The sequence below is a fragment of the Gavialis gangeticus genome, unplaced genomic scaffold (assembly GCF_001723915.1).
Source record: "Gavialis gangeticus isolate Ggan-Ray unplaced genomic scaffold, GavGan_comp1, whole genome shotgun sequence".
In the NCBI taxonomy this organism is placed as follows: domain Eukaryota; kingdom Metazoa; phylum Chordata; order Crocodylia; family Gavialidae; genus Gavialis; species Gavialis gangeticus.
Window position 1 is genome coordinate 127,898,967 of NW_017729032.1, and position 15,320 is coordinate 127,914,286.

Genomic DNA, 15,320 nt, shown 5'->3' on the forward strand with positions numbered 1-15,320 from the left:
CCCCCCCCCCCATCCAGCCTGGAACCTGCGCCTCAGGTAACCAGCACAGTGGCACTTTTAGATTACCAGCACTACCCATTTTTCAGCTCAAATCCCTGTTAACCGGCATGAATAAGGAATGGACCATTCCCCACTCTTACCAGTTAACAGGGATTTAAACTGAAAAATGGGTGTAAATCAGTAATAATTGAACGACTTAAAAAATCAGGGAATTTATCAGTAAAAATCAGTAAAAACTGAGAATGTGGAACACTACATATAACATAAAAAGGCTTTTCTTTAAGAAAAAATTTGAAATCTGCAGAAGAGGATGATACTTGCCAAGATGGTTTCTACTTTCTTGTTTCCCCCTTGTCTGTAAGTGGACAAATATACTTGTACAGGTTCACAAGATGATGTTCAGAACATACCCTGGCAAAGTATGACACATGAAAGCATAGAAGAGCTCTAGAATCAGACTACTGGAAACCTAAGGACTGTCTGGTGCTTATTAAAATGAACTATATTGGCAGATGTCAAGACTGGGGTCCAGTTTTGCTCCCATTCATGCAATACCCATTTATTTCAATGGGAGCAAAATAGAGGACTGCCCACTGTGCCTAAATATATTGTCCATGCTTCAGAATATGTCCTTTCCAAATGAATTGTAGATTAGGTGCAAACCAGCAAAATTCTAACATCAGTAACATTGCATGTATTTACAACATGGTAAAATATGGTCTTTACTCAGTAAGAAAAGTGTAAGAAACCTAAATTTTTTATTTTAATCTTGTAATAAAAAAGTTCAGATTCAAATATGCATGACCTATTCTGATTTACAGTAAAAGAAGTGGCACTAATTACATGGTAGCTGCTAAACTGCTATGCTCTTGTGATGGTTGTAATGACACATTTCAGGAACCAAGAGGACAAGCTGTCTAATAATATCTGTGATGAAAACATCACTGAATTTATACAATAAAATACTATAATTATACCAAAAAATCTACTGGTTTGTTTAATTACTTGTAAACTACATGTAAGATGCATCATCAATTGAAGTTATAAACTTGCTGGTAATTACTATGTTTTTAACATTCATGATTTGGGGAAGTTTATTGGATGTCTTACAGTAAACTTAGTAACGTATCCAAGGTACTTTGATTTTTCACATAACTTTCAATCATTTTAAAAGGCCCGCCTATTCTATAAACACAACTTTGGTATCTTGTTTCATCACTGTGAAAAACTGAAAAGTATTCAAAGTTTAAGCATCATTTGCTTATCACCATATGCAAATATTTTCCCCCAAAATCAGCCTATAGCAAAATTTTAAACCAAATGGTTAAAATTTGACAATGTTATAATCAACCGAAAAAAGGATGTTTTAAAAGAAAGTGTCAAGCAATCTTGGATTTAAGACTGTGTCCCTTTTAATTTACTAGATGTTTGCTCAGAGATGATCTGTGTAATTGCTGTGCACCTAACTGGTTTCTCCCAAACTGTGTGGACCTATGAACCAATGAGACATCTGAGTTCGGGTTATTGACTATGTCTTTTTATATTTTTAGATGCCAGTGCCATCCAGCAGAGTCTGTTTAAATAATGTATTGTAAGTCATTTTTAATGTGCCAACCACTGTTTTAGAAGTTTAGTCTGAAGAACAAATAGAATGAACCATTATCTATTCTTCAATTAATTATAAACAGTTGTTGCATTTGTGTATTAGTAATAAAAAACTGTTTCACCTTCTTAAAGGAAAACATTGTTTTAAAAGTCATTTAAGCCACAGGGTCCCAGACTATGTAAAACAATACATTAAGATTTTATCACTCAAAAGAAAAATCAACATAGATGGTTCTATCAGGAAGTGCAGCAGTCATATAAGACTATACTCACTGCACTCAGTATCTTCCTTGCTAGACATGCACTATCTTTCATCTGTTTGTCCTACCCGTTTTATAAACATTTTAAAATGGATACTAAAATGGATTTTACCAGTTAGACAGACCTATCTCATTAAAGCCACTGTAGCCCAGCTCTTGCCTGCTTAGTCCCAGATCTTCAAGGTCCATGCATTTAAATCCAGGTGGGCACTGGTAACCCTCTTCTGATTCTCTGGAACAGTGGGTGTCTGGGATTGCTAAATTATTCCAGGTTACATTTCTGCAAAAAAACCATAATATTAAAGTGTTAAATAAACTTGGAACATATACAAATTAAAAGAAGTTCAATTATTCCCTATCAATATAGCTTATTGTTCAATAAAGAGTATAAAGTTAATAATCTAAATCATATCAATTTATTTATGTAAAACAACGTGTTTTAATTTCTGTGCTTATGAAAGAATTCAGACAAGTAGACCTGATGACTGAGGGTTTTCTATTATTCTGTGTATTATAGTTGGAATAACAGTAGTACTATAAAAGAGCCAAAAGGACCTAACAAAGATTATGCAAAATGGTAATGCAAACATATGGTAATGCAAAAATCAATAATCACCATACTAAAACACAGTCCTTGACCCAAAGTATAGAAAGGCAGTAATATTATCCACATTTTGCATGTGCAGACTTGGACAACAAAAGCTGAGATTTTCATGGGAGCATAAGGGAGTCAGACAATCAGTTTCCGTTAATATTTAATGTACGGATGCTTTATTTAGTTGCCTAAAGCTCCTTTGAATGTTCTACCCAGAGTGATAAGGACAAAGTTACATTGCAGTTATTGCTGTGGCTGCGGCTCATGCAGATATACCTGAGCTGAGCTTTCACTTAGTTTCTATTCTGGTAAGTGTAGTAGTATGGAGCTACCCTTAGGCTAAGGGGTGGAGTATTTAGGCCTGGTTTATCCCCCACAGCTTTACCGACAAAACTCACAATTCCCCTGCGGTGACAGAACCCTTCTTTTCTGCCAGCAGCAAAACACCAGTCTCTTGACCACAGGCAGGCTTCTATCATTGTCACAATTAGCAGAAGGCATATGTAGACATGCCAGTGCCTCCCGCCATCTACTGGAATAACTCTGTCTAATACTGATGGATATTTTGGTAGCCACAAGGAATCACTCAAAACCATGTAAGTACATACACTTTTTGGTGTATTGATATAAACTGAGCTGGTTAACTTAAAGCTTGCTTGGGTATCCTCACATCAGCACAGTGATTGCAATGTCGACTTACCCTGACTGTATCAAGTCCCAAAGGAATTCTGTGGCAACACTGGGAACAAAACCCAACCCCCCTGGGTCCTAACCCAGAACCTTAAAATGCTCTGGATTCTGTTTCATTAAACACTTTTATCAACAGAACAGTGAAACTATTCAGTCTGCCCATTGGTACATTATCATCTTAAGAGTCTTTTAAAATTCCTTTTTTAATCTCTCAGATGCATTTTGACAACTAAATTGGGTGAACAGTGACTTTGATTACTTTATTTTTCTTGCTCTCACGCACTACATACAATCACAAAAGAGTATGCTAAATTTGTCCATGTGAAACTGAAGCTTCCTACATAATTTTTCTTCAGCAATTATAAATGCAAGGAAATAATTGTACCCACTTACTCTGCATCCTTTCTTTTGTACAGTGCAGATATAAGTCCACCCGCTGCTTGAGTGTAAAAAGATACTCCAAAAATCCAGTTATGTGCACAGTTGTGTATGCAGGCAGATGTGCATTCATTTTACTGTTTGTGTATAGGACCAGTCTATGGTATGTAAAGTTTCCAAAATACAGCTAGATAGCTAAATTAATTTATTTTACAATATTACTGCATAATCAAAAGTATACATAAGAACTTTAGATATTGCATTTCTGTACAAAGGCACTATAAAATTATCATAAGACAACATTTTATGATTAGTTTCAGGAATGAAAATTAATTCATTGGCACAAACAAACTCATAGCTCATGCCACTGAGATCTAATAAATTTTACATTACACTTTGCATGTGGAAATCCCAACTCCCAAGATGAAGAGATGAACAGTGTTAAAGAATATTAACAAAAGTACTGCTTGCTGAATCATTACAATGCAGGAACTCATCTTACAGTGTTTCCTTTAAATCTAGGTCATTCATTTCCACCTTCTACCCAGGGCAGAGGCACTGCCTTCCTGCCCTACCAATACTACTTTTGGTCAGTAAGGAAGCAGACCCTTCTTTAGTACCTAGGGTCTTTCAGCAAAAACACAGAGGACATCTGAAGTCATGTGCCACAAATGCTACCAAATCTTGGAGGTTCATGGGATGGCATGATTTTTTTCTTGCACTTAATGTACTAATATGGTATGTGCGGTTTTATTGGAAAGCCAGTGTTATGCTTTATCAATTTATACTGCTTTTATCATTGTATAGAATGTTATGCTGTCTGTATATATTTTTATGATTTTGAACATGGCTTAGACGAAGGAAATAAGGAATGGATACTTAAGGAAAAGAAAGCAGGTGCAACTACCAAATATCCCTTGCCATTGTGTTCTGGGGCAAGGACAACTGTCATTCCCAATCACAGACAAGGTGGGAGGCTGTGTCTGAGTGAAATGGCCCATTAGCCAAAAGAATGTCAGCTGTCTATGGCAGGAAAGACATTTCTGGAGGATTCTAGGACTCAGTAATAGTGGGGCTGGCTTGGACGCATTTTTAGTGCTATCTTTGAAGTGGCTATGGTCTTTGGATTATCCTGGGTTGAGGGGAAGGTTTGGGTCCCCAGCAGTCAGGCCTGGAAGGATAAGCAGGAAGGCTGATCTCTGAGAATATTGGCAAGTGTCTCTGAAGGACTATTGGATGATCAGATGAAAGGGTAAGAAACTTTGCTTGCTTTCTTTTTCTGTCCTCAAATTTCTGGTCAGTTCTACTTGTATAATTCTTTTCTTCTATATAATATATCCTTTTTTTTTTTGTCTCCTGACTGATTGCCTGTGGTAAAGTGTGATCTCTGGGCAAGCAATATTCCAGGCTAACCTTTCTATGAAAAAAGAGAACTAAACATTTCTTTCGCACCCAAAAAGAATCCACCCTGATGCAGCTGTGAGGTCTGGTGAGAGCTGAGACTTAGGGGGATAAGGAGTTATCCCAGGGAAAACCTTGGTCCTCTCCTTGGGACCAGCAGTGAGACAGAGGGGAAAAACTCAAGACAGGTTGGATGGGCTAGTGACACCATATTTGTCTTATTGAATAGACCCTTTACCTTTGGCTAACATAGGACACATGAATACTTACATGTGTTAGATTTCATTAGCATATATCAATTATGGAGCCATGTAGATACCACGTGCTGGGTCCTGTATGATCTTACAACTCTACAAAGCCATGCTAAGAACCATAATTCTTGACATTTTCTAATCAAGTTTTAAATTCTTTCTTATCAGTACAAAAATAATGCCAGCAACTTAGGTGCAACATGGGTTAACAGGTTTTATTATCTAATAAGGCAATAATCTAAAAATGTTCCATGTTTGTTAAGTACTTCAGGACAGACCTAAGTTTAAGGTAGTACCATTTTACCATATGCTTAAGTACCCTGCTGTATTCAGACTTTTGATAAAGTTAAACATCTTTATAAGTTGTATGATAAAATACTTCCTTCTTACAGCTACGTAAATAACTCAGCACTTTGCCTTTTATTTGCAAGACAGTCTGTGGCAGTGCACCTTTGATGTCTGCCACTTTAAGGGCTGGAGCAGGCAGCCGACAGGTGTGTGATTAAGGTGGCCATCTTTTTAAACAAAGGTAAGCCAGGCAGAGACAGCAGTTGGCCGCTTGTAGTCAAGAGAGCAGCAGCATTCAGCTGCCTTGTGGCGTGGAATATCCTGGAGGTAAGGGCAGGAGCTATGGGGATGGTTTGGAGGCTCCTGGGCCCGGGCATGACCTAAAACTGCACCCTGCTGGGGAAGGAAGGCCTGGTGGGACTCCCAGTGGTGCAGCAGCCCCACTCAAATACCAGGGCCACTCACCTCCCTGGTGAAAGGTGGGTCAGGGTGCCTTAATAACCCCAGTCACCACAATCCTGTGGGTAAGAGGGCCAGGCATGGCTATGGCCACCTGAGCTCATATGGGTGAAAGACCTTGGAGGCCCTGGGAGGGGATAGTTGTGTAGCCCCAGAGAGGGGGAAGTCAGAGAGCCCTAGAGCGAAGGCAGTAGTGAAGGCCCTAACGGAAGTTGAGTAGGGCTGAGGGCTGGTCTGAAGGGCAGCCCCAGGGGGTGTACTGAGAGTAAGGCTGTGGGATGGCCAGAAGGGCAGCAAACTGGCCAACCCCCATAAAATCAAGTTGTTGTGTGTGAGAAGCCTGTTGATGGGCTAGGGCGGAGTTAGGCCTCCATTCGGTGAATCAGCTGGCCACTACCTAGGTGAGGGTCACAGGAGAGGCCCATGAGACTGTGTGTCGCTAGCCAAGGCATGACTCAGATAAGCCTGATGACCTACAGGACCAGAGCAGAGTGAGGGAGGCACAGACCCTGTGAGAGAGTGGAGTGCAAGAGGACCCAGTGAGAGGGGTCATGTGAGTGTGTAAGTGAATGAGACAAGATGAAGGCCCGGCTTTAGGCTGGGAGCATGGTGACATACTGGATGCCATCTGTGAGGCATGGGACATGGTGTAGGGGTTGTACAGAGCTGTGGACAGTGCCCCTTGGCATCAGGGCATGTAATGGGCAGCCTCCCATATTTACCACCAGTTCATTGTTACAGGAGAATTGTGGCAGCAGAGACTGGGCAGACTGCCCCACAGACAGGAGAGCAGACCAACTTGAGTCTCAGCCCCAAGTGTGCCCCATCACATAGTCAATGCCTTTGGAACAAATACTGTATTGCTCTAGTCCATCAGCTATGGAAACCCTGAATAAAGTAACTAGTATGGCATGTGGGCACTGGGATAACTACATACAGGTACTGGATAAACTCATTCTTGATTGGGGAGATTTTAGTAACAGCCACGAAGTGCTATCCTGGCATATTTCAAAGTAGTGAAGAGCATTCTTCCCAGCCCCACCACTCTACAGATATACACACATAACAAAAGCAACCCCAATGAATGTTTCCTGATGCGATACATATTACAAACCCTTTCTGCAGTTGCTATTGCAAAACAATACTTTTAAGCACTGCTACTAGTGCATGTGCACAAACACACTCTCTTTTATCAAGAATGTACTTTAAGGAGAAGATTTTGACCTTGATACTTAACAAGTTATTGTCAAATTCCCTGAGGTGTTTGCTAACTTCCCTTGGCCTATTTTCTACTAACTTGACTTTCACCACTAAGAATAGAATAGAATAAAATAGAATAGAATAGGAACATATACAAACAGTCTTTTTGTTCTGGTATTCTATTATCTTTTAAAGGGCTAAAAAGAAAGACACAGGATATTACCGACCTCCTAATATAATTTTTATAGCAGGAAAACTACTGAAACAGCAAATAATGAATCTGTTAATGAATGTGAAAAGAAATTTGCTCAAAATGGTGAAGTAAGGAAATTAAGTCAATAACTAGCCTGAATTAGTTGATGCAGGAATGCCAAGTAAGCTTATTTTTCTGAATATGCCTTGAACTAGAACTACTGTAAGATTGTGTTTTAGAACTGACCGAACCAAAGATTTCCCATGGCAAAAACTAAGATGACAACCCTTCTAAGATTATCACCCCATGTGAGCGTATTGGTGAGATATGACATTAGTATGAGTGTTCATGTCTGTTTTGGTCAGAGAAGACTCCACACTCCACAAGAGTGGGAATGTGACGTAAGGGAACAGAGCTGTAGCTGCTTTGGAACAGGGATCAGGGACTGATAATTACTTTGAAAAGCTAATGGACAGCTAGAGTTACAACAGCTAAATCAGACTTGCATAGCTGCCATAGGAAGATGCAAAATAGTGGAGAGAAAATGAGAGACGGCTCCAATTCAGGAACATACTTAACGATCTGCTACATGAGTAATCCCATTGCTTTGAGTGCGACTATTCACATTTTGAAGTGAGAACCAGGCCTTAGGATCTTGCTGAACTGGGCTAAAATTGGGGAAAGTAAAAATTCTCACATACAATTCAATAAAGATGCTCAGTCGATGTTAAGGTGATAATGTTGCTCAATAGTTTAAAGAGAGGCAATAAAACACTTCCTGAGGTAAGGTTAGGAGGTAGAGATGATTCAGCTCCTGAGGACTACAAGGGGACTGAACCAGAATCTGGAGAGATGAGGGGTGGAAAGAAACCACCCCACTATCTGTCATTCACCTAAACATATCAGAGACAAATTAAGTTATACTCCATTCATGCTGAAAACAGAAAATCTTAAACTATTTTTATTTGCCAACTATGGTTGCATCTACATGAGAAAATTATACTGCTATAAACAAATGTGTGAATATAAACCAATATAGCTAGACTAGTATAGTTCCCCATATGGATATTCTCAGGGTCTAAACATGCAAACAATTTGCTATGAGGTGAAAGGGGTAGTGTTATTACACTTCCGGGGATCAGCAGTAATTGCCTATATGAACACTTCCCTTTGTAGAAAGCAGAAGCTAAACCATGGTGGCTTAGCCATCAATAAAATTGAGTAGGTAAATAATAGTTTGTACGTTCATACTCTTATTCTGGCATTAAAATATGTTTATTACCTGGTTCTGACTTTTTTTTTGGCCTATTGGGAAAGTGCTTAAGCTAAACTGAAAAAGTCTCTTATGATGAAATTAAAGACTGGATTCAGATGTGCAGATATGAGCAGTTCGTGGCATCGCAAACTTCTTTGTAGTGCCACAAACCACGTGTTGTACATTAAACTGTGCGTGGTGCTGCTAATTAGCAACACGAGCCAGATTTGCTATCAGAATTTCCCAGTAGCAAAACAAAACCCTGAAAAAAAAAGGCAAAGTGCTGTGTGCCAAGACAAAGGCAGAGATGGGGAGCAGGTAGCAAGGCTGCCTGCTCCCCCATATCTGCATTGTGGAGTCCCAGAGCTGAGGCACCCTGAGCCCCAGTCAGCCACTCCCCAGCTGGCTGGGGTGCAGGGTGTCTCAAGACAGGGTAACAGGCAGACATGGGCTGGCTGCTTCCGTCTCCATGTGCCTCACTGCAAGGGCTCCATTGTGGAGCCCCCATGCTAAGGCATGTGGAGCCCCCTTCTCAAGGCACACTGAGCCCCAGCCAGTTGCAGAGCAGCTGGCTGGGGCACAGGTTGCCTCAAGATGGAGGAACAGGCAGCCTGGGGCTGCCTGCTCCCCTGCCTCCATGTGCCACTCCACACCTGGCTGGAGCATAGAGCGCCTTAGTGTGGGAGCTGCCTGCCAGCTAGTCTCACACTGTGGCACCGTGTGCCCCAGCCAGCCCCCGCTGCAGCACGTGGAGCAGCAGGACAAATTTGTGCCACTACCATTTGTGTTGCTGCAAATGCATGCCTCTGCCTGTGTGGATGCAGCCAAAGTGCCTATAATGGATTTATACCAGTATTTCAGCTTAACTATACTAGTGCAATTATTCAGGTGTAGCTGATAAAACTTCCCTCTGGGACCAAACCCTAATGTTTTGAGCCATTTTCAATATAAAATATACACATAATATGAAGCTTTCTAGTGATAGATCCTACAATACTTATTGCCCCCAAAACACAGAAATTAGTTAAAATGTATATTTTATCAGCAGGGATCTAGGTTTTTGCTCACCATGGAAAAACCTGGAAAAACCCAGAATTTCTCATTTTAAAGAGAAAAACCTGGATTTTCTCCTCTAAAGAAGAAAAGCACAGGAAACAGGTTTCACCTTGCAGGCTAGAAGTGTTCCAGCCTGGAAGGGGCTGGGGGGGAGCAAGAGAAGGGAAATCAGCAGGGGGCGCCATGCACATGTACACATGTACGTGACCACCAGCTTCTCGCAGGTGAGTCTGGCAGTGGGAGAATTGAGGCCCCCATAGTGAGGGAGGGACGGAGGGAATTGGGCGGGACTGGGGTGGCAGCCGGCACTAGGGCTGGGGCTGGAGCTACTGTCCAACTAGGGCAGTGCATGGGGCTTGGGGCCCAGGATGCACTGCCGCAGGATGGGGCCTTAGGCAGCTTGTCCAGGGGACTGGGGGGGAGGGGGCTGGCTCTCTGCCGCTGCACACATGCCTCCCAGACTTGTGTGCGATGCAGGAACAGAAATGTGCTGCCTGCTGCAGGCTTGGGCTTCCCACCCTGCTGATCACCTCCTGGGGCCTCCACAGCCCAGTAGGCAGCAGGGCAGAGTGGGGCAGGGTAGCTCAGTGCTGCCACCACAAACTCCGCATGACTATGGCAAGGTGCCCTCTGCCCACCAGGCAGCAGCAAGGATGGCGATGGGGAGCTGTGGACCCTCACTGCTTCCAGGCAGGCAGGGGGCACCTTACTGTGGCAGTGCAGAACTCCCAGCAGCGACAACAAGCTTCCCTGCCCTGATGTGCCAAGTTCTGCCCACTGGGCCATGAAAAACCCAGGGGAGGGCAGTAGGGTGAGGAGGGCAGCAGGGTGGGGAGCCCCAACCCTGCAGTGGGCAGCCCACGTCCACTCTCCCTGATGAGCTCTGCTCTGGCCATTATGCCCATGGGGGAGGGGAGACGGGCTCTGTGCTCCACTCCAGTGCAGCAGTCCCTGCCTCCCGTGGGTGGAAGCCAGGAATTAGGCGCTGCCATGGGGGCAGGGGGCTATAGACCCAGATCCCTAGCCCCATAGCCCTGGCAGCTGGAGGCTCCCTCTGGCAGAGCTGGGAGTAGGAGATAGTGGGTGGGGCGCAAGGGGAACTGGCAGGGCTGGGGGTCTGTGGATGGGGAGTGAGGCACACCAGCAGGGCCCAGGGAGCCATGGCTGGGGAGTGAGTGGCATGGGCAGGGCCAAGGGGCTTGTGTGGGGAGTGAGGGGCACCAACAAGGCTGGGGAGCTCTGGGTTGGGAGTGAAAGGCAATGGCATGGACAGGGCACTGGCATATCAGGACTTCTCAGCATCACAAAGCAATGGGGCAGGGCTGCTCAGCGTCACAAAGCAATGGGGCAGGAGAAAAGCCATAGCTGGACCCACATCCTGGTGAGTGAAGGGGATGGGGAGCTCTGATTTTTCCATGATAAAAACACAAAAATCAAACACCAAAATGTATAGGTGTTTAGAATTTATTTTATTATAGTGATTGAGGCACTGGTAGGCTTCCAAATTGCTTTAAATTGTAAATACATCAATAAAATATTGTGTTGAACTGATACCTATATATACAGTAAAAATTCCGTTAACCAGCACCTTACAAGCTGGCATGCTCTATTAACCAGCATGCCGGCTTGTAAGGTAAAGTGAAACTGGAAATGTCCACCATGGCACTTCCGGTTTCTCCAAGCCCCCATGGCCCGGGGCAAAGCAGCCTGCGCTGCTGAGCCCCCATGGCCCGGGGGCATAACATGCTGTGCGGGGCCCACCACCCTGTCCCGTGGGGCCCACAGGGCCCGCGGGAAGGGCAGCAATGCCACAGGAGAGGCTGTGATGCTGCAGGAGGGCAAGGACACCTGTTCAGGCCGCTCAATTAACCAGCATATTTTGTTATCCGGCATCCCCCATTCCCGAGGGATACCAGATAACAGCGCTCTTACTGTTTAGTGGCATTTCATTTTAATCATAGAAAAACGCAGATTTGGGGGGGTTTAATCAGAGAATTTGCTATTTTTAAACAGAGAAAACCAGGATCCCTGTTTATCAGGTAAGTCTTATTTCTACAATATCTGAAAATGGCTTGATAATGCTGCTATTGGAGTACAATTAGTGATAGGAATGACATGCTGTGATTTTGCAGAAACGGACTTGATACGTTAAGTTGTTTTTCTGATTGCTATTGTCTGGATAACAGAAGTAGAATGGTCAGTAATAAGAAATTTTTCTCTACAAACTCCATATAGTCTTGAATTACTGTGAAGGAGAAGGATATCAAAGCTGTTCTTAACTATGAAAAGTCAGCTTTCTGTTTAAAATTTTTTTTAAATACATTAAGAGTGTGCCTGTCTTGGTTGTCAAGCGAGCTGCAATTAGGATAAACATAAGAGAAACCCTTGGCTGAAAGGTTTTAATGAGTTTTAACCTGAGTTTTGAAGCCACAGTTCCTGGTGATTAAATATAATAGCCTGTCCATGATTCTGATTTAGGAAAGCACTTAAGTATTCTCTTAACTTTGAGCAGATGAAAAATCCCATTGCCCCTCAACAAAGTTCATAATCCTATATTGACTTTGATTGGGCTGAAGCATATGCTTAAAATTAAGCTAATAGTTTAGTACTTTGCTGTCATGCAGCCTTGGTTGTCAAGGATAAGTAGAATGTATTTGGGTTTCAGTAAAGTTTCTGATACTTTCACAATATTCTAGGGCCTGTTTACATTAGAATGTAAGAATATGCAAACATTTATACCAGTATAAATATGCTGTTATACTATGCAAACCCTTAATGCATTGACGTAAATAAAGGAAAGCTGAAACTGGTGAATCTTAATTCACCAAATACATTTCCTTAGCAAACTGTACTTGTGTGAACCACACTTTTCATTGTAGCATGTCTTCCTTAAGGGGTCTGCACTGGCATAATTGCATCAATACAGTAATGCCAATGTAGAATTCTCTTGAGAAACATAAGAAAAAAATCCATTTACCCTCCCCATCTTGGAATAATGGGAGATAGAAGGAAGAGGCTGACAAATGGTTGGGGATCCCCAGAAGTTCATACTGAAGGGAAGGGCTGTATTGTGCATCTTTCTGCATTTGGGTATCCCCTCTTCCTCCTCCTAGATATTGTGTGCATGTGGACTTTTTGGGATGACAGGGGACGCTGGTGCAGGAACCTTCTCTCCTGCAACTATTCAACAGCCAATTCATGTGAATGAGGCAAATGCCTGGATTCTACCATCCTGAATATGCAAAATGTTGTTTACCTGCCTTGGAGATAGTGTAGTTGTCACAACTGAATTCTCAGCTTTTTGGGGGCAGGAAGGAAACTTTTTATCTGGTCACAAGTAGGAAGATCTTTTCACTTGCTTCCCAGCACCCTGGAATGCAGACTAGTGGTGGTGATGATAGCATGGGACAGGAATTTTAAAAAGGGGAAATTATTAATCTGTAATAAAGTTCTTGTTGCAACATGTGCCCACTGAAAGTGAGATTTTGGGATGCCAATTCTGGGGAAGCAGAAAGCTAGTAGTATGGGCCCTGTTGATTTTAAGGCTAGGGAGGTCTTAGGTCTTATACAGATTGAGTATTTAACATCTTTCCTTATATTGCAGTGGCTGAGGCTAAATTAAGAGTCTACGGGTGCTTACACAAGTTACATTTTTCATGCAATCTGCCCCCTGACAGCATTCTACAGCTGTGACATAACACATGTTCATGGCTCCAGGGTGCTTTTGAAATGGCCGATCATGTGTGTGACAAGACGGGAACCTCGGGGTCACTATGCTCCCCCTTTTGTTACCCTCTCTACCATGCCAAGCTGCCTATCTGCACCTCACAATCTCGCCCACCACATCTTTGGTCTTATGTGTATAATAGGGAGGCTACCTTTAGTCTTCTTGGCTACGGTTATACAGCTTTGTTTTCTGGAATGGGGCTTAGGTGTGCCCCAGCCTTATGGGCTCTGCGTGGCTCTAACCACCCCTGTAGCACGCCCCAAGCCTCACGGATGTACCGGACGTTCTTCGGTCTTATTGGATGCCTTCCCCCGGCCCTCTCTCTGGGGCTTCTCCCACTGCCCACTCTCTCTCTGGGGCTGGGACTGATGTGGTTCCCCTTTGAGGCCTCCTCCATCCCCTTATAGCTTCACCTGGTCCTCTGGTCTAACAACACAAACAATAACACAAGCCCCTGGGCTATAACACAAAGCTAAAACACTCAGCTAACCTCCTTTGAGTCACACTCTGCGATTGCTCCATCCTTCACCAGCATAACTGACTGCTTGCATTCAGGCCTTTCCCCTTTGCTTAGTCAGGCAGCACTCCTTCTCCTTGGCTGCCAGCTGAGGCCCCTCTCTCAGCCTCCAGCCTGTGCTTTCTAGGAGTGAGCCCTGCCCCTTCCGGTCAGCTGACTCACCAGGTGAGGGCCCCTACTGCCTCATGGTTGCCCTGGCAACTGGGTGGCCATTCCTGCTCTTCAAGTAGCAGGCACCTTAGTGCCCTGCTACAATGTGAAAAATTAACCCTCAATAAATCACTTATCAGATGAAGGTGTTCTAGAGCAGAGTACTGTAGGGAACTTCTGTTCAGGTTCCCTTGTGGGTTAATTTTTTGCATGCGATTTTACAGGCTTGTTACAGACAGGAGTCTCCTCCAGGTGCAGCAAGAGAAGGGGAGGGGGTGGGGATAGGGGAAGGTACCCTTTCTGGGGTACCTGGGGGGACCTGTGAGGCAGGGGGGGCTTTCTTCCACATATCCACCCTAGCCTTTTACCAGTGGCAGCATGGCGCTGCTGGCTGGGCTTTGCCATGCCAAAAGCTGGAGGGGGGGTGGGGTGAAACGGAGTTTCTTTCCTTCCCCTCCCCATCCCCCCCCGCCACCCCAGTGGGGGTCTTGTTCTTGTAAGTTCTTCAGATGAATCTTGTCATTGGTTAGGGATGATAAGGCTAAAGAGATTTTGTTTAATAGTTACTTTGCACTAGACCCAGTTAATGCCTGGTAATTTTCAAGGAAAGGGCAGTTCTTGCTGCCCCTTTTGAGTGTGCTATAACCGTGGCCTGCCACTTAAATGCCAGTTCCTTTCTGCTGTATGGTCTAATCATTACTACCATGGCAGAGATACCACACCTAATATAAAAACTGGCTGAGAGATTGTTAAAAAAATATAATTATTAACAGTGCAGCTTCTAAATGGGGAGCAGTATATTAACTGGGAGCTAAAAGGACTTGGTACTTGGATCTGTGCTATCTATTTTAATTAATGACCTGGGGGACAGTATGAACTCTACTTTATCAAATTTTCACAAAACCAAATGCTGAAAGATAGTATATAACCATAAGGACAGAGCAGGATTTCACAGAGTTCTGAAGAACTTTAAGGCTATCTCAATAATTTGAGATATAACCTAGGGTAACCCATTTAGGGAGAAAGCAGCAAGAATACAGATATAAAATGGGAAATGCTCCATGGGATGCAGCAATACAAACATAAACTGGGAACTAATGCTGGATAAAAATTCAAAGTAACCCATTCTTAGAAGTGCTGAGAATCCACAGTGCCATTTTACCCTATAAGAATTTAGGGTCATATACAGATGAGCACAGACGTGTGGTGTGTGGTGCTGCAGACCTGCCTGCGACACCATACACTGCATATGTAGGCATTCCCTGAGCTGCTAATTTGCGGGGGGGGGGGGGGGG

The 15,320-nt window shown here is 43.5% G+C and overlaps 1 protein-coding gene across 3 annotated transcripts in view; it reads right to left on the minus strand.

The window, feature by feature from the left end:
* NALCN (sodium leak channel, non-selective) overlaps positions 1 to 15,320 on the minus strand; it is a 564,495-nt gene that overhangs the window by 461,679 nt on the left and 87,496 nt on the right. For all 3 annotated transcript variants that reach the window (XM_019524286.1, XM_019524284.1, XM_019524285.1), the window contains one exon: positions 1,991 to 2,145. In XM_019524286.1, the coding sequence (XP_019379831.1) occupies positions 1,991 to 2,145 (155 nt within the window). The remainder of the gene's footprint in view (positions 1 to 1,990; positions 2,146 to 15,320) is intronic.